Raw genomic sequence first — 17,238 nt, 5'->3', positions numbered from 1 at the left:
GCTCTTTAACTAGCTCTAATCTGCCCTCCAATCCACATTCATTGCACTCGGTATGTATGATTTTAGTAGATAATTGTTTGAATTTAACTATCTAGGCTTTTATTTCTAGTATTATTTATAAAAATAAAAATCTTGTAGGCCATGAGTGCAAAGTATTTATGACGCTCACACTATAATGGAAAAAAAAAAGTTGTTCCTCTAGCATATAATAAGCGAAAGTCATGCATTCTGCATACTGTGGACAGATCTATGACAAAGCCAACTTAGTAGTGGTAAGTGGTAACTGATAAGGGAATGAGTCGAATGACGAATATCTCCTGGCCAGCTAAAGCAAAGAGAGGCTCCCTCTCAATTTCTTCAATTATTCATTTGCTTATTCATCAAATACCAAAGATTTTACTCACTAGAATAATAATAAACCCAATTGCATTAAGTGGTCATTGAGATTCTATCTCTCTCTCTCTCTCTCTCACTTTTTGACAAATTCTCCACATGAAGAGAATTGAGTAATATCATTGAACTATAAGGCTCTTGGCCTCTCTTTGTAATTTGAGAGAGGAGAGTGAATGAACCCAATTAAGAATGATAGCTAATTAGCCATACTGCATAGTTAGTGTCGAGTTAAACCAATTGTACAATAAACATGGTAGCTATAGTTAAGGTTAATACACCTATAAGATTGCTGAAATTGGGCACCATATTTCTAGAGGCCGCGTGGTGAAAAAATAATTCCCAGTTTCTGTATCTTACTATTTTCCATGCAAGGATGAAGAAGTTAAAAATTGAGAACTAAACCACTGCAATGCAAGAAATTTTTATTTGCAACAAATTCTTAGAAAAAGTAGAATGGATGACAGCATAGTTTTAATAATGAAAGCATTGAGAATGGTAAAATAACATACAGGTGTAAAATAGTTTCAGTTTTACAAATCAAGAATAGTATCAAGAGGTGGGGGCATTTTGATCATCCTGGTTATAGAATGATTCATATGTGGCAACTCTTGGTTTTGATTCAGGCTGCTCCAATTCTTCCACAAACCCAGTGGTCATCTTGATAAAATCATTCATGTGTACTTGTTTCCATTCCTTAAGAATAAATACGACAAGTCAAATAGAGAAAAACATTGGGGACAATAACCAATTTCAGAAGAAAAGTAAACATAATATATACCCATAAAATAACACCTTATAAGTAATGTGATATTAATCTCATGACATAGCGACACTTAATTTATCAAAAAATTGAGCGACAGCAACTACCTGCCTTGGCAGTCAAATTTTGGGTCAGCATTAAACCCACAATAAGGCATAATAATAGTTATGTCATTACAGGTCATCTTATCTCTCCTTTTTTCCCCCCTAATGGCATCAGGACAACTATCTTTATCAACTATATAAATTCTCTATACTTTCTCCCCCTAAACCAAAAGGACATAGGATACTTGGTTTCATTATCATGAAAAAGGGCTAGAAACTAGAAAATTAGAAGATACATCCATCAAGATCTTATACAAGTGCTCGAAACTTGATGGGCCCAGGTTCCCCTTGAAAACGCTTGAACAAAATGAAGAATGACAACATCCTCAAGAGTAAACACAAATTGAGGTATATAAGTGAAACAGAATGGAAATAATATGAAATTGAGGTGAGCAGAACCATGCAGTGAGAGTAACAGAGCAAGAAACATAAAATCAGGTTATTATTGAGAAGCATTGACATATCAAATAAAGATTGTCCAAAGCCTAGCCCTACCTATTGCATGTATTTAGGTGAGAAAAGACTCAGAGGACACAATTTTACCTCAAAATCCCAAACTCCATACAAGTTTGGATCATTTTTGTCACTCCATACATAGGTGTGAGCTTGTAACTTCTCAGAACTATCCTGCAAAAAAAAAGTCACTTTCCTTTTTAGCATGGTTTAAGAAAGCAGGAATTTTTTAAAAATTACTATCAAGAGTAAATGGCACCATTTTTCTAAGTTGTCATCAGGTATAATGAATGATAAGCCTGATTTAAAGCCTCCCCCTTGAAATTGATCATGCACTTCCAACAAGTAAGAATACCTAATGAATTTAATTTCAGTTTTCATTTCTATTTGGGAGTAAATAAATTGGTAGCTTAGCTTATGTCAGGCAGGTTAGGTACCAAAGGGAATGAGGTTTCCAAACCCTGGTCGGAAAATAATCCTTTATAATGAGTTTTTTCTTTGTGACCCTACATGGATTAAAGGGACCAACTATGATAGGATGCCACCCATTTTAATTGAGAGAACATCACCCATTTTTACATAAAACAATCAGTTTTGATTACAATGTAAACTATTCAATAGAGTATGGAGGTCATATAAAAGAAACTAATGCAAAAAATATGAAATTTAATGCTTTTCCACAAAGTTGTACTTTGTGACCTATACATGTAATGTTATTCATCATTCAAATATAATCACATATATGCAAAATGTGAAACTCATCTTTGTTGTTAATAGTGGATTGAAACAAAAAATGATTCTACCAAAATTTGAAAAAAATGAGTCATGCCCTTGCAAGATTGATAGGATATTGCCCCATCATAGTTTATTGAAGGATTAAAAGCATTACAAGCTAGTACAAAAATATTCTCCCCAAAAAAAAAAAAAAAAACTAGTAGAAAAGTACACCTAACCATGCTGTAAGAGGAAACTGCTTTTTTTAAGGCCTTGTGGCGTCTTATGCCCACCTTGCTTTGTGTTTTTAGAAAGTGTGGTCATTAGGAGGGCTACTTTTACACTTTGTACATCAACCTGCCCTTCAAGATCTCCTAATATGCAAGTTTGCTAATCTGTAAATGATGCACGGAAAGCAATCAAGTGGATTTCCATTACACTCACCATCAAGGAAACCTCAACAGTTCTCCTTTCATACTCGACATCTTCAAAAGTATCTAAAATATCTAATTCAGGATTTGTGATACCAAACAAGACCTGCAAAAATGTGAAAATTGGTCAAACTTATTATGTGATATTGTTATCATAAAGAGCGTGAATTTTTCAGAAACAAAATCATAAATGTGGATTAGATTAGCAAGGCCAACGTAATTATGATTCCAGTCATATGTGGAAATAGAACAACATTAGACACAAATAAATATTAATCTTATTTATTCTCTTGTTCACTACACATCTTTTTTATTTTTATTTTTTTTCCAAGTTTCTAGCATCAAGAGATTCAAGACACAGGACAATAAGTCAGAATTTCGGGACTAAAGTGGTGAACAACTCATGTGAGTAAAGGCCAATGATTCATGCTCAAACATATTTCCACTGCTGTTCAGATAAACAAACTTGAAATGGAACAAGTAAGATCATGCCAATGGAAGAGGAATGAGAACAGTGAACGTCACACTGAAACATCTCACAAAGTGAATGGGCACATTCATGTCATCCAATTGAATATGATTAATTATCCGGACGAAAATGATATTTTACCCTTAATTATATTTCCAGGGAAAATGGTGTAGCAATAGAAAACCTTCTGAAATGCACAAACTTCCTGGAAAGTTTAAAAATGCACTAAAAGTACCGTGCAAGCACATCTATCACAAATGCTTCCCAATATGCTTTGGTCTAGATCTGTTATGCAACAATTATGTTGTATTTTATAGTTTAATGCACCGATTTCAACTCAAAAAATCCATACTACTGCTGATTGATGGAATATGAAACTTTTTTTTTTTGACCATGGGCGTGTACTATCTTCCAAGGTGCTTGCTGATGCAAATAAAGGTTATCTGGTTCCTCTGTATCTGGTGGATATAGTAAAAAGGTCATACCCATTGCACAAGTTCCTTGTTTCTATAGGTTTTGGGAGAGGTCGTCAATAGGAAACAACACCCCAATTTTGAAGAGGCTAATTCATGGACTCAAATCTGTGACACCTCTCTTTGAGGGTGGGCACTTGCCATTGCACAAAGGTATGACCTCTAGTAAATTATATTAAATTTTATTGCTAATTGCAATCTGATTATGCCTTTGAATTGCAGGCATTACAGCTATTATTTGGAATTATGAACTTTCTATCAGTGACACCAGATGGCACAGATTTTTGGAAATTCTAGATACTATTTTATGAAATCTTGGATGAAATCGAACAAGTTTTTGAGTCTCCACTTTGTTTCAGAAAATCTAGAATAATTTGCGGTCTGCCTCAAAATAAACAAGAATTTAAGATAATAAAAACCTGCTCTAAACTTGCAGAGAATGTGTGTGACAAATCATGAAACAATCTGATACTGCCGACACATAAAATGCATCATGTCACCTAAATTCTGATAAATAGCAATTGGGTACATGAAAAAGCTCTATGATAATGATTTAGACAAATATGCAAAAGCTAATGAATGGATTTCAACCATACATATAGACATAGAAAGGGTACAATTATTCAAAGGAAATTTAGGCGGCCTTGAAATGAAATGGATGATTAATGAACATACCTTTCCAGTTACTTTCTTATTCTCCACAGGTAGAATAGCTGGATAAACTCTTCCTTTGATGCTAAATCTATGACTGCGGGTTTAAAATCAATGTCCCAAAAAAAAAAAAAAAAAAAAAAAAAAAAAGAACTAACGTTAGTAAACACAGCGTAGATTATAGACGATCAAAGGGCAGAAGAGGGCCTAGAAAAAAAAATAAAAATAATAATAAAGGATTGGAAAACTATAGGCTCAAATAAAATGGGTTATTGCTTATTTATTTTTAAAGTGGGATTTGTGTAGAAACTAGAAAGCAATAACAACAAGGATCAATCAAGTGCTTGGTCTAAGAAATGAGAGAGAGACTAACAAGGAGTGGAGGATGGCAGAGGAAGAGGGAGGGACGCGCTTAAGGAGAACCTTAACGACATCATCAGCTAAGAGGCTGCCGTATACGAACACGTTGTGATGATGTTGAACTGCACTCGCACTCGCACTCATTCTGTTTGCGTTTTTTTTTGGGTTGAGTTTTGAGTTTGGCCTCCACTCCAGCAGTCCAGCTTTGCGGTTAAAGTTGGCTGAAAGGTTATTGTCTTTTTTTTTTCTTTTTTTTTTTTTTTCCTTTTCTTTTTAGTACTCGGGCCACTCGCCGGATCGGGACCCTCCCCATTTCCCTTTGAAATAGAGAGTGTCCAGTTCACAGACAAGATTTATTTTGAAAACTATCAAGGGTCAAAATACTGCCACGTCAATTAAAATGTTAGAAACTTAACAAATTCTAACTTGGTTTGGATAAACCAAGGTTAACTTAGCATATTCCTTTCTATTGTCTTCAGATTCACTAAATCCAAATTTCAAAACTTTTCTCTCTTCCACCAAGTTGAATCTTCATAACCATGGCTACAATTGCAAGCCTTCGAGGCCCACCGACCACCACTGGCGGTGCTTGCCGGTCTGACCTTCTCCTCTCTTAAGGTCCCTCTCTTTTCTCGTTCTCTCAAGTCGAGCTATGACCAAGCTTCTGCTTGCCCCAACACCACCATCTCTGGCAGTGCTTCTCAGCGGCGTCACCAACGCTGGTGGCCGTCGGGTACCCTCGGCCAAAATGGGCAATTAGCCATAGATGCTGAAGAATATAGTTAGTAGTTAAGGTTTACAAACTATATTTTTTACTAGCATCTCGAGTCTTAGAGAGTCGATTTTGGGGCTATAAATCGAGTTTTTAATGCTCGATTTTTATGGTCTGATTCTGTCCGATGTGGCATTTTTTCCACGTGGCGACTACTTGGAAATCGAGTCTTAGAGACTCGATTTACAAGCCAAAAATTTTTTTCTCTAAGTCCATCCATTCCCAGAGGAAACCCACCGCCAAAAAAAAAAAAAAAAAAAAAAAAAAAACCACCTGGGTCGCGCTGCCTAGTCGCGCGCCCAGGCAGCGCGACCCAGGTCGCGCGACTAGGCAGGGTCGCGACCTGGCAGCGCGACCCAGGTCGCAACCCAGGTGGGTTTTTTTTTTTTTTTTGGTGGGTTTTGCTCTGGGAATGGATGGACATAGAGGAAAAGTTTTTTGGCTTGTAAATCGAGTCTTAGAGACTCGATTTTCAAGTAGTCGTCACGTAGAAAAAATGCCATATCGGACAGAATTAGACCATAAAAATCGAGCATTAAAAACTCGATTTATAGCCCCAAAATCGACTCTCTAAGAGTCGAGATGTTACTATTATATATACTTTCAAACCAATGCCTACTAACTATATTCTTCAACATCTATGGCTAATTGCCCATTTTGGCCGGTACCCTCTCTTTCTCCTTAATTTATTTTATTTTCTATTTATTTTCTTCTCTTTTTGTTTGCTTTTTAGACATGACCGAAACCCATGGTTCCCATATTGTTTTAGTTTTGATTAGTTTGATATTGGGTTTTGTTGATGCGTGTAAAGCCTGGTGATTTTGCTTGGGTTGAGTTTTTTTGGGTATGGCAGAATGTACTGTGATTACCTGGAAAGTGGCATGCTTGTAGGTTGTTGTATGTATGGGTCTCTTGGCTGGTAGAATTATAACAATAGTTCATCTTCATCATTTGGGTGAATCTGGTGGTCATTCTCACCATATATATCGCCACTGGTGGAAATATAACAATAGTTCATCTTCATCGTTTGGTTTGGTTTGGCAATAGCTCAATGTCTATTTCATTTTAACGTTGATTTTGGAAATGCACAGAAGATGTTTGTGAAAATATCTGTTAGAAACTTTGAAATGATGTTAAGGTCACTGATGATAAAAATAACTGGGGTTTTTGTCAATTTTTGTTGTTTTGGTATGTGGGTTTTTTTTTTCCTCTTGTTGGCTCACTGATCTTGGGGTGAGAGGGATGAGATTTACTCTTCTAATAATGTGACTTCATTTTTTTATTAGGTATTTATATTTCTGTTGGCTATGTGCATACTTGTTTATTTTCTTTTATAGAGTTCTATTATCTTCTATTGGTCTTTTTCTGTCTGATTTCCCTTGTTATTAGCTATTTTTTATGGTCACTTGCACAAATATTTTGTCTTTACATTATTGCATTTGGGTTTCCTTCAATTGCAAAGAAAAGTTAAAGATGACTAGCACCTTATGCATGGTCAAATGTTAGACACTCTTTTACCTCTCAAAGATGGAGCTCATAAAAATTATTTCAATGTTATCTTTCACGTGTTTGAGATTTTGTATATTTTTTCTGTATTGTGCAACAGTGAGAGCAACAAGAACATTTCACTAATACACCTGTCTTGTTCTTGTTTCCTTTGTTTTCTTAATAATTTTTTGGGTTATTGATGTTTCATCAAGGGGAAAAGAATTAGAGAAAAGAATCAATGCTTTAGATTTTAGACTTTTCATGACTAAAATAGCCTAGGAAACGAAATAAAAACTTCTTTTCAATTAGCTCACTACTACTTATATGGCCATTCTCTTGAAATGGAGAAGTGGTATAGGTCAAAGAGTTTCTAGATAATTTGTGCGAAATGCACCCACAGACAAGTTAAAAATAAATAAATAATGCTTTTAGATTAGAACTCTGAAAGCCAGAGAGGTTATATAGGCTCCTTTAAATTTAAAAGGTTTACTTTGCTTATGTCTATACATGTGATGTGTGGCTTAGTTATAAACTTATAATTACATTTGTAATGTACAGTCAAGAAGCAAGAGGCACACCAACTAGCATTTAATGAGCAGGTCATGCCATCTAAAGAATTTGATCTTGAAGCATACAAGACCTTTTTTCTTTTGTGGGAATTATGTATTATGAATTTATGATGATGGGAAGAGTTGTTTCTTGTTAACAAAGTGTATATTTCAACAAAACTATTGTTATATGGCCTTGTGGTCAAAGTGTACATTCTAATAAAACTTTGTTCATTTTTAGATCAAATTCATTTCTTGGCTACTCTCTTGAATTAAATTTTGATTGTAAAATAGGCCAAGCATCCTTTGAAGACTCTTGATGTGTATTCCTTGTTTTCAAGAGAATGAGATTCATGTAAACCTTATAAAAAAAGAAGAAGAATAAGAGTCATGTAAACACTTTGATATAACTTGTGTTTTTGAGTCATCGTCAATATTAGTACTTGCTTCAAGCAAATTCATACATAAAAACAACTCCATTTAGTCTAGATAAAAATTCAAAATGCTTTAAGAAAGCTTATAACAGAAACAAAATTGTATACATTACATATATTCGTCAACACAAAATCAACTTAACAATACAAAATCAGCTACAACATGAAGATGCAACAACTTGCTCAGCTACTCAATTCCGTAGCAATAACAATTTCGTAGCAACAACAGAAGGCTAAAACACAACACCATGTGTTTTGTTTCCATAGAACAAGTCCATTGCATACTTTTTTTTTTTCCCCTTTACACAAGATTTATGGTGATAAATACAAGATGTCCTCATTATTGTTGACAAAGCCGTCAGTTGATTCTTGGATTCTCCATAGCCAAAAGTGGAAATGGAATTGGCCAATTGAAATTGAAAATACAAGAACTTGACAGTCTTCTTGGGGTAGGAAGTTAAAAGAATTTAACTCTGTTCCTCACCTTAGCTAGAGCCTAGATCATTCTCTTGTCAGCAGGAAGAGAATCAATCTATTAGGGGAGCATCCTAGTGCATTTCACAATCTGATGACCTCCCTTAAGACTGCACAACATGCATATAACACATTAGGCAGCCTTTGCTCTAAAAAATGAGAATATAGCACAAAGGGACACCTATTATATATGTGTGTGTGTCCCATTATAACACATTCCTGGAACTCTAAACGAGTTCCAAAACTTAAAAGGTCAAGCTTATTGGTCACTCATATAGGGCTACTAGCAGACTAGTATACTAGCCATCATATTGGGAGAGAGTGATATGCTTATCATTCTAGCAATGTAACTAAAGCAGTAAGGGTGTGCAAAAAACTGAAGAACCAAAAAAACCGCTTCAAATCGACCAAACCGATGCAAAAGTTTCGGTTTGGTTTCGGTTTTTTATATAATAAAACCGAAAATTTCGGTTCGGTTGTCAATGGCAAAATTTAATGCACCGAACCGAACACACACACACACACACACACACACACACACACACACACACACACATATATATATATTTATGTAACACTAAATCACGTTGGAGTTTGTAGCTTAGTGGTATTCTGTGGCTTTAATGACTAAGTGTTCTCAGGTTCGAGCCTTTGCCCAAATGTTTTTGAGTTTTTTAATTTTTTAAAACCATTAAAAGTTAAAACCCTAGCCTCTTATACTTATAAGCTTTGACCCTCCTACCCTTTTTTTTTCTAGCCGCCAGTCCACCATTTTTTTCTCTCTCACCATTTTTTCTCACCATGTTTTTTCCAGTCATCAACCTTGCCTCCGGCTCCTCCCCCACCGATCGCCCCAACTCCCTCCAATGTGCCAACCAGTACTCCCTCTCACAAACGGCAGCACACTCCACTCTCAAGTCCCTCTCTCTCACGATCTCTGCCTCTGCCGCCGCCTCCCTACACCGACCTCCTCACAGTCTCTCTTGTTTGGATGGTTAGAAAATTTATCCAAAAAAACACATATAGACTATGATGCTGCTTCAGTGCTTCTTCTCCGTTCTTTGTGTGTGTGTGTGTGTGTGTGTGTGTTTGCTACTTGCTTGGTGCTTGGTGCTTCATGTTTGAGTAGAAGGTCAGACCGGCAAGCACCGCCGGTGGTGGTCGGTTGGCCTCGGAGGCTTCCAATTGTAGCCATGGTTATGGAGATTCAACTTGGTGGAAGAGAGAAAAGTTTTGAAATTTGAATTTGGTGAATCTGAAGACAATAGAAAGGAATATGCTGAGTTAACCTTGGTTTATGCAGAGTTTGAATTTGTTGAGTTAAGTTTTTAACATTTTAATATTGACGTGGCAGTATTTTGACCCTTGATAGTTTTTAAACAAATCCTATCCGTGAACTGGACACTCTCCATTTCAAAGGGAAATGGAGAGGATCTGAATCCCTCGGATCCGAATCCCTCGAATCCTCCCAATGGCCAAGGGTAAGGTTTGGTCCAGTGCTTAATTGCACTGGACCTATTTAGATGATAACAAGTATTCATTTTTTAATTGCACTGGACCTATTTAAATGATAACAAGTATTCATTTTTTAAGATGTATCACCATTTTAATCGATTGCACTCTGCGAATACAAGATTCTATTTCTATATGAATGTCAGAAACCAAAAAAAAAAATTGCAAAGATTCTATTTCTATTTGAATATGTGTCACCATTTTTTGATATGCGCATGTATTGAATCGTATATCAATTGATCAGCATTCAACGTTTCTTTTTCCTTTTATTATTCAGAACGCCAATAAATACCAAAAACACCTTGGCATACTGAACAATTGATGCCTTCAAAAACCACAACGTCCACAACTTCCTGGGGATTTCTTTTTTATATTTTCCCCTTTTCTTGAACCATCCTATTAAAAAGCAAAAAACATATTCTTAAGAAGAGACGTTGATAATAAGTATCCATTTTATTACTTTTCTTCAAATAATTGTATCAATCAAAATTTACCATGAATTTTTCACAATCAATAGACCCTTCATGTCTAAACAAAGTCAACTGGATTCTCACGTTGGTTTTTTTTCTTCTTCTTCTTCTTTGGTTTATCAAAGGGATTTAAAAAAAAATCTTCTATCCACTAAAAAGGAATCACAAGAAATAAGAATTTACTCACTAATCACCTTACTAAAATATAAGTATTAAAATCTGAAATCCGAGCATTGACCAATGAGCAAGAATATATGACTCAAAACGGCACCCTCGATGAGGTGCAAATATATCTATTTCCAGCTACCTCTAATTGGCCCAGAGAACAGATTATGATGACACCAGGCAATAACAAATAACTTAAACCCTTCTTTTTTTTTTGAGAAGCCAACCCAGAAAGCAGGGGGGACTTCAACCCATTTAGATTGAATAAGAAATATATCCAGCAAGATATGGTACATGAACCATTCTCAAACATAAAATGATTAAAATCTCGTTCCTGTCTGGAAAACAAATGCAGCATGCTAAACATAAATAACTAAAGTGAGGCTAGAGGCCCTATCATGATAATTATTCTCCACTTCAAATGTTCATTGGCTCAGGACTTGTTGAGTTCAGTATGTCCAACAGTGAGTTATGTGGCTCCAATTCCTCATGCCACAATGGAAGTTTGTCACCGGGGTAGAAGTTTCTTGTCACTCCCTCAGAATTTATCTGCAAGAAATTCAAAGACCAAGGGGTTTCAGCCAATTTGTGAGCATGTGAATGGAGAAAAAGAATCTACTTGAAAATGCTTAGCACAAATCTTACAATTACAGTACGAACAACACCACCGCTAGCACCATCACGTGCAATGGCAAGGGAAACTGCCTTAACCACTAATTGCTGCAGTAAAGCACCAAAAAATAATTAAGAGCCTAAAAAGCACAGCAAAAAATAACAGTTTTATACTTATGTGTGTGTGTATATATATATATATATTGGATGAGCAATGAGAAGAGTAAGAGTTACAAGAAATGTTTTGCCCTCGTACTCCATCCTTACATATTCCTACTCTTGTAATAAGTAATGACAAACGAAAAGAAAAGAAATAACTGTTATCATGACTCTTCCTATACTAATTTTTTTTTTTTTAAATCACACTCGACCTTTTCAGATACAGCCAAGGGGGAAATAATAAGGCAAAAAAAAAAAGAAAAAAGGTTGTCATGTTTATTACTTCTCCCTGATTGTAACCTTCAGTTGATGTAAGCATAATAATAAGGTCACATCTCACAGAAACTTGAAAGAATTTTATCATCACCTCAAAGGCATTAACTAATTTTGCATTTACAAAGATCAAGACCTACATACCTCAGCTTCATCCTTGGTCATTCCTTCTTTCCATGCCTGATCGAAAAACCCATATAGGTAACTAGAACCAGATCCTGTGAAACACAGAGTATGTCAAACCAAACGCTCATGCAAAAACATAGCACTGAAGTTGATATCAAAGATGGCATCATAAAGAAAACTTTACCCAACATACATTACAAAAACACATAACATATACACTAATTTATTGTGTTAGAACCAACCCTGATAGAAAGATAACAATGTCATATAATATGGCACATATAAAGCTATTACTGCAAGATCAAGAATTTTCCACAAGATGAATGTATGCTCCGCATGTAACAGGCAACATATAAAACTTATACCATTAATTTGAAGATAGTAAATTCTGAATGTGAAGTGCTAAATGCAATCCATTCCAAATAGAAAGGAAGTATACGAAAGAAACAAACAATAAGGAGCCAGAGAAATTAAGATTATAAGTTGCAGCATAACAAATCCTTTTCTAAGCCAATCTTCTACTTTTATCACTAGACTCCTCAGGCTAAGCTACCTCCAAACTAGATTTAAGGTTTTTCTGTTCTTTTTATTAAAAAAAAAAAATGTTTTAGCCCCAAGAGGAAAGTAGAAATTTCAAATTAGTAACCCTTCATATATATAGCCTACTAAAAGACTGCAAGAGAACAGTTTATACAGAATCTTACAGTGCAATTGCTATAATAATAATAAGAAGAAGAAGAAGAAGAAGAAGAAGGAGAACAGTTTATACAGAATCTTACAGTGCAATTGCTATAATAATAAGAAGAAGAAGAAGAAGAAGAAGAAGAAGACAACAACAACAACAACAACAACAACAACAACAACTAAGAAGCATGGGTGCGTTTCCAGATTTGGGTGCGGGTGTAGGACTCGGCAATTTTTGAAAAAATAGGGTGCGGGTGCGGCGATTATAAAATTATTAAAAATATTTATATATATATTTTATATATTGCTAAGCATGCTTTTTTATATAATAATAACAGAAAACTCTAATAATAATAATAATAATAATAAGTATCCACAAGTTTTTGACACTTGAATTATTGACAGAGGTATTAAAATAGATAAGGCTTCCCATAAATAAATAAATAAAAAAAAAAAAAGTGGCTCAGTGGCTCACCTATTTGGTCAGCACAAAAACAAAATAAAAGATATATGTGGCAGTAGGTGTAGCTTCTCATTAAAAAAAAAAAAAAAAAAAAGAGAGAAAGAAAGATGGCTCAGGGCTCACGTGTTTGGTCAGAGAGGCACAACAAACAAAATAAAGCCTCTCTGGCCAAAGGCGTTTAACCATCCTTTTCAAAAAAAAAAAAAACTTATCAAAGAAGTGCAGAACAAATGCTGGGCTCGCGAGAAGACGAAGAAGCAAAGAAGAAGAAGAATAAGAAGAAAGGGGCTAAGGCCAGTGAAGACGGTGACAGCAGCGTGTCAAGTATTTTCGGTTTGAGTTTTTTTTTTTTTTTTTTTTAACCGGCCAATTTCCTATTTCCGGCCGAAACACACCGATATTCGGCCGATAAGATCCAATTCGGCCCGAATTGGCGCGAATTGGCCCGGTTCGGCGAGCGTCGGAGCCGATTGGCGCGAGTCCGGAAACGAAAAACGAAAAACGAAAAAAAAAAAAAAAAAAAAAAAATTTCCAGCGTGGCACCGACGAGCAGGCAGCCGCGTCACTCACCACACCACGGGTTCGGCGGCCATTTTGCCGCGTCGGTGCTTCATAGAATAATAATAATAATAATAATAAGAAGGTTTGAGGAAATACCAAACACATCCACAACTTGTTAAAAATGGCCAATCTAATCCTTCAACACAAACGGTGTTAACATCCACCGATAATAACAAATTCTCACTCTCTCACCTCTTTTCTTTATCTCAGTATCACCGTACTCTCCATCTATCTCAAATTTTTTTTTTTCCAAATCTGGCTTTCTTTCTCTTTTCCTTTTCACAATCTCATCTAACACTCTTTCTCTCTCAACTATTTTTGCCTTTGGTTGTCTAAATCTTACTCTTTCTCTCTCAACTTTCTTTGCCTTTGGTTGTCTAAATCTTGGATCCGTTTCCTTTCTCATTTCTCTATTTTAGTGTGATCTTGCGGTGGTGGGACTGGATTTGGGTTTGGCTGACATGGGTATCAACAATTTTGATGTTTGCTTGGTGTTTGCTTGGTGGTTGATGTTTCCTTTCTCATTTCTCTATTTCGGTGTGGAGATCTTGCAGTGGTGGGACTGGATTTGGGTTTGGCTGACATGGGTATCAAAATGTTTGCTTGGTGTTTGCTTGGTGGTTGATGTTTCCTTTATCATCTCTCTATTTCTGTGTGGAGATTTTGCGGTGGTGGGACTGGATTTGGATTTGGGTTTGGCTGACATGGGTATCAACAGTTTTGATGTTCGCTTGGTGGTTGATGACAATTTTGTGGTGGATTTAGGAGCTTAGATGGTGTGATTGGATTGGGTTTTCTTGGGTTTCTTTGTGGAGGAGAAAAGGGCTTGTTTTTTAAGGAGCTTTTTCTTTTTCTTTTTCTTTTCTCAGCTTCCAAACACTCAATGGAGGAGATGAGGCTTTTTCTATGGATTTTCCTTTGATTTTCTAAGCATTTCTCTTTGATTTTCTTGGCTACCAAACAGAAAGTAGCAAAGTAATCACCTTAAAGAATTGCTGTGTTGTTTATTTTAAGAAGAAAAAGGGAGATAACTTCAGAGAATGATTTGGATAAAGAAAAAGAAAGTTAAGGGAGACTCAGATTAGGAACTAGAAATGAAGAGAGAGTTAGATCTGATTTTTATTTTTATTTTTTTTATAGAAAAGTTTGTTATTAACGGTTGATGTTAACACCGTTTGTGTTGAAGGATTATATTGACCATTTTTTTATAAGGTGTGGATATGTTTGGTATTTCCTCAAACCTCAAGGTAGTTTTCTGTAATTTACCCTAATAATAATAATAAATTGAACGTTTGAATGTGCAGCACTCGCAAAACATAGGATACAAGAGAATATTTATTGATGAGCCAAACGGAAGAAAAGCATACCTCCAATTGAAAAAGGCTGCTCTATTATTGTTCCACCAAGAGGAACTCCATAAATTTTACCACCTTCATACTTGTCCCACCCGCCAACAATCATGCCAGTTTGTAACATGTTCTGCCAAGTCCAAATATTGTGACAAAGCAAGTATTTAGGTAAACTAGAAATAGTTTAATGGTACAAATTTTTGCTAAACTGCATGGTGAAGCCCATAACCGGCTTATTTTGGTATAAATATTTGTGTTCATGAAGAGTCCTATTCTTCTCAAGAAGAATTCTTAAAAAAAAAAAAAAAAATCTCAAAATCAATCCTATTTTGATACTCAATCTACCATACATGAATAGATTTTTTTTTGATAAGTTGCCATAACATGAATAGATATATGAGGCAAAAGAAGAAAACCAGTGTATTTAAAGAGCGGCAATGAAACAATTATATATTACTCTGACCAAAGCAAAAAAGCAATCATATTGAACAAACTAAAGCAGTAAACTCAGACCTTGTTATTATAGGCTAGTAGCCTGACAAGGTTCGCAGCAACCTTGACAGTTGCAGGCTGCCCTAACTGTATCCTGTATATGAAGATAATTGATAATTAAAATTTCAGTACTTGGAACAGTAACTAACATGACAACGACATAAACCAAAACAACCAAAAGTCTTTTAAGTTACTGCCAAATGTGGTCGACATAACTCCCCCGCCCTTCATTAAAACCATAGTTTCAATACAAGCACCTCAGATTATCAATAAAGTAAATTACAGATGACTCTCAGTAATATAATGAAACATGATCCAAGAGATACAATGCGCCAAACTAATCGTACAATTTAAATGGTCAAGGAAATAAACAGGAAAAGAACCACTCACGTGTGTTGATGAAGGAAGTAACGCACATAATCGGAAACAATCTGCGAATCTGCAGCCTACAAGAAGCAGACAAGTAAATAATACATGTAATCAGAATGACAGCCACGCGTGAGAGGCTCAGCCAATATATAGGGAAAACAAAGAAGCAGATGAATCATTTTTACTTTCTTTATCATTCTCTAGAAGTACCACAATCCTTAATTCAATAAACTTGTAACCCCAAATTTGTCCAATACGCGAGAACAAACAATACACAAACAACCTACTGACCCACGAACATACTTGAATTAAAAATATTACTCAATGATCAATCCTTTTTTTTTTATAATTCAATTGTTACAACAATTGGGGGAGGGAGAATTCGAACCCTGGTTCTCCTCGTAAAGGAAACCAAGCAATGCCACTGAGCTACGAGGCTCTTGGCTCAATGCACAATCCTTTTTTAGTGACATAAAAACCGATGCATCACAAAGAAATCAAAGCCTCCTACAAAAGCTTCACCAACCAATAATGGTGATTAAAATTGAAGCATTTTCACCATAAGCAAATCAGGAACAAAAATGAATGTGAGTTGTTTGAGAAAGAATAATACCGATCCAGAGCGACAAACAAAGACATTATCGGTCAGCTGAGTTATCTTGTCCGATGCACGGTTAGCAACATAGACTCCTACAAACACAAAAACGAAATTGAATCAAACATGAATCGTCAATGTTAGTTTTAATTGAAAACGAAAACTAATTCAAACCTAAAGGATTAAGCAAGGTGTTAAGATGATAGTGAGTGAGCAACTAAATTAGGGTTTGGAGTTGGGGAAAAAGACGAGAAAATAAGAAATTTTCTCGGAAGCCAAACAGAGAGGGAAAATAAAAAAGAAAAATACCAGTGCTGGTGCGAGAGTCGGCTCCGAGAACAACACCGCCGTTGTAAGTGACGCCGATGATGGTGGTGCCCATGGAGTGAGGGGCATCTAGATTGACTTTGCCAAGATCCATTTTCGAGAGAGAGATTGGCAGAAACCCTAATAGCGTGGACTGTAAAAGTATGAAGATCCGGCTGGATGAAAGCACAGGGAGAGTTGAGAGAGTGAAGGAATGGGTTTTCTCTTTTTAGTTTTATCAATGGACCTGGCTTCTTGCACAACAAGTTCTTTTCTTTTTTCTTTAGTTTTATTTCTCTTTTACTTTTGCTTTAACAAAAATAATAATACATCACTGGAGTGCGTGCTCACACTCTTCTTTTTTCTTTTTCTTTTTTTGGTAAAATAAAATAACTTATATGAATTATAATTTGAAATTATTATATTTTTAATTACAAAATATTTAGGAATGTGATAAAAAAAAATTTCATCTACAAATATATAACACTTATCACACCCTTAGGTATTTTTGTGATTGAAAAATATAGTTGTAAAGTCACGATTTGCACCTAAGTCCAAAAATAGGAAGGAGATAGACC

At 35.6% G+C, this 17,238-nt stretch overlaps 2 protein-coding genes and 1 long non-coding RNA gene across 3 annotated transcripts; 1 reads left to right on the top strand and 2 right to left on the bottom strand.

The window, feature by feature from the left end:
* Window positions 1-790: 790 nt before the first annotated feature.
* LOC142612601 (AIG2-like protein D) lies at window positions 791-5,037 on the bottom strand. The gene is made up of 5 exons (XM_075784706.1): window positions 4,822-5,037; window positions 4,473-4,545; window positions 2,869-2,961; window positions 1,801-1,884; window positions 791-1,086 (listed from the first exon to the last, which is right to left on the bottom strand). The coding sequence occupies exons 1-5, from the start codon at window positions 4,950-4,952 to the stop codon at window positions 943-945; spliced, it is 525 nt and encodes a 174-aa protein (XP_075640821.1). The 5' UTR covers window positions 4,953-5,037; the 3' UTR covers window positions 791-942.
* A 248-nt stretch (window positions 5,038-5,285) lies between these two features.
* Window positions 5,286-7,863, top strand: LOC142613961 (uncharacterized). Its single transcript, XR_012840328.1, has 2 exons — window positions 5,286-5,541; window positions 7,627-7,863. It is a non-coding gene; the product is annotated as an uncharacterized LOC142613961 (long non-coding RNA).
* Window positions 7,864-10,959: 3,096 nt separating this feature from the next.
* Window positions 10,960-16,988, bottom strand: LOC142613139 (proteasome subunit beta type-6). The gene is made up of 8 exons (XM_075785352.1): window positions 16,664-16,988; window positions 16,373-16,449; window positions 15,781-15,836; window positions 15,412-15,484; window positions 14,917-15,028; window positions 11,860-11,933; window positions 11,317-11,391; window positions 10,960-11,220 (listed from the first exon to the last, which is right to left on the bottom strand). Exons 1-8 carry the CDS (start codon window positions 16,773-16,775, stop codon window positions 11,089-11,091), a joined length of 711 nt encoding a protein of 236 aa, XP_075641467.1. The 5' UTR covers window positions 16,776-16,988; the 3' UTR covers window positions 10,960-11,088.
* Window positions 16,989-17,238: the final 250 nt, after the last annotated feature.

Source organism: Castanea sativa, chromosome 10, assembly GCF_040712315.1.
Source record: "Castanea sativa cultivar Marrone di Chiusa Pesio chromosome 10, ASM4071231v1".
NCBI classification, from domain to species: domain Eukaryota; kingdom Viridiplantae; phylum Streptophyta; class Magnoliopsida; order Fagales; family Fagaceae; genus Castanea; species Castanea sativa.
This window is presented reverse-complemented; position numbering and strand designations above follow the sequence as displayed.